The sequence below is a fragment of the Austrofundulus limnaeus genome, unplaced genomic scaffold (assembly GCF_001266775.1).
Source record: "Austrofundulus limnaeus strain Quisiro unplaced genomic scaffold, Austrofundulus_limnaeus-1.0 Scaffold2944, whole genome shotgun sequence".
Classification (NCBI taxonomy): Eukaryota; Metazoa; Chordata; class Actinopteri; order Cyprinodontiformes; family Rivulidae; genus Austrofundulus; species Austrofundulus limnaeus.
Genome location: NW_013955346.1, coordinates 13,847 through 15,086, shown reverse-complemented (window position 1 = coordinate 15,086; position 1,240 = coordinate 13,847). Strand labels below are relative to the sequence as shown.

Here is a 1,240-nt window from a genome sequence, read left to right as displayed (position 1 = left end):
TTATTTTAAAATAATTTCAATGAAAATTGAATTGTGTTTGTATCTTATTCAGTTTGACATGAGTGTTGGACTTAAACTGATAAAACATCTGAACAAAATAAAAACTAGATTTATTTATTATTAACATCACTGTTTTTAATTTAAACAAGATACTTTTAGTTTTTTTTGTTGAAGTGTTTTTTAATTAATGTACCTAAATTAAAAATGTAAGTAAATAATAATAAAGGATGGAGTGAGATAATGTGTAGGTTAGTCTGATCATATCTGATAATATAACCTTGTTTACCTGTTGTTTACCTGTGTTCACCTGTGTGTCAGGACGTGTTGGTGCGAGTGGTGGGGAAGGAGGGCTTCTTCTCTCTGTGGAAGGGCTTCACACCATACTACGCTCGCCTTGGCCCTCACACCGTCCTCACCTTCATCTTCCTCGAGCAGATGAACCGCCTCTACAAGACCTACGTGTTGGACCGCTGACACACACACTGTAACACACACCAACACGCACTGTAACACACACACACCAACACAAACTGTAACACACAGTTTTTGTAAAAGATGTAAAATAGCTTCAATCCAGGTGTTGTTTTGATTCCTGCTGTTAATAAAGTCTTATTGTAGGACTGACTCCGCCCCATCATGTTCTCACCTGGTTACCATGGTAACAGACTGATAATAAACAGTTTGTAATCTTAGTTCTTGTTTTGTGTGYATTTTGCTTCTGGAGTTTCAGTTTATTCAGACATTTTTTGGTCTAGTACAGCATTCTTTATGGGGACATTGCATTGACTGTAAAACACACCTACAGTTCTAAACCCCGCCCCCACCTGTTCTATGTTTACACCACGATCCAACACACCTACAGTTCTAAACCCCGCCCCCACCTGTTCTATGTTTACACCACGATCCAACACACCTACAGTTCTAAACCCCGCCCCCACCTGTTCTATGTTTACACCACGATCCAACACACCTACAGTTCTAAACCCCGCCCCCACCTGTTCTATGTTTACACCACGATCCAACACACCTACAGTTCTAAACCCCGCCCCCACCTGTTCTATGTTTACACCACGATCCAACACACCTACAGTTCTAAACCCCGCCCCCACCTGTTCTATGTTTACACCACGATCCAACACACCTACAGTTCTAAACCCCGCCCCCACCTGTTCTATGTTTACACCACGATCCAACACACCTACAGTTCTAAACCCCGCCCCCACCTGTTCTATGTTTACAC

At 41.6% G+C, this 1,240-nt stretch overlaps 1 protein-coding gene across 1 annotated transcript in view; it reads left to right on the top strand.

Moving 5' to 3' along the window:
• slc25a11 (solute carrier family 25 member 11) overlaps positions 1-692 on the top strand; it is a gene marked incomplete at its 5' end in the record, with an annotated part of 1,898 nt that extends 1,206 nt beyond the window's left edge. Inside the window, 1 exon segment of the mRNA XM_014000332.1 lies at positions 319-692. Within this exon segment, the coding sequence (XP_013855786.1) occupies positions 319-474 (156 nt within the window).
• Between the last annotated feature and the right edge of the window lie 548 nt (positions 693-1,240).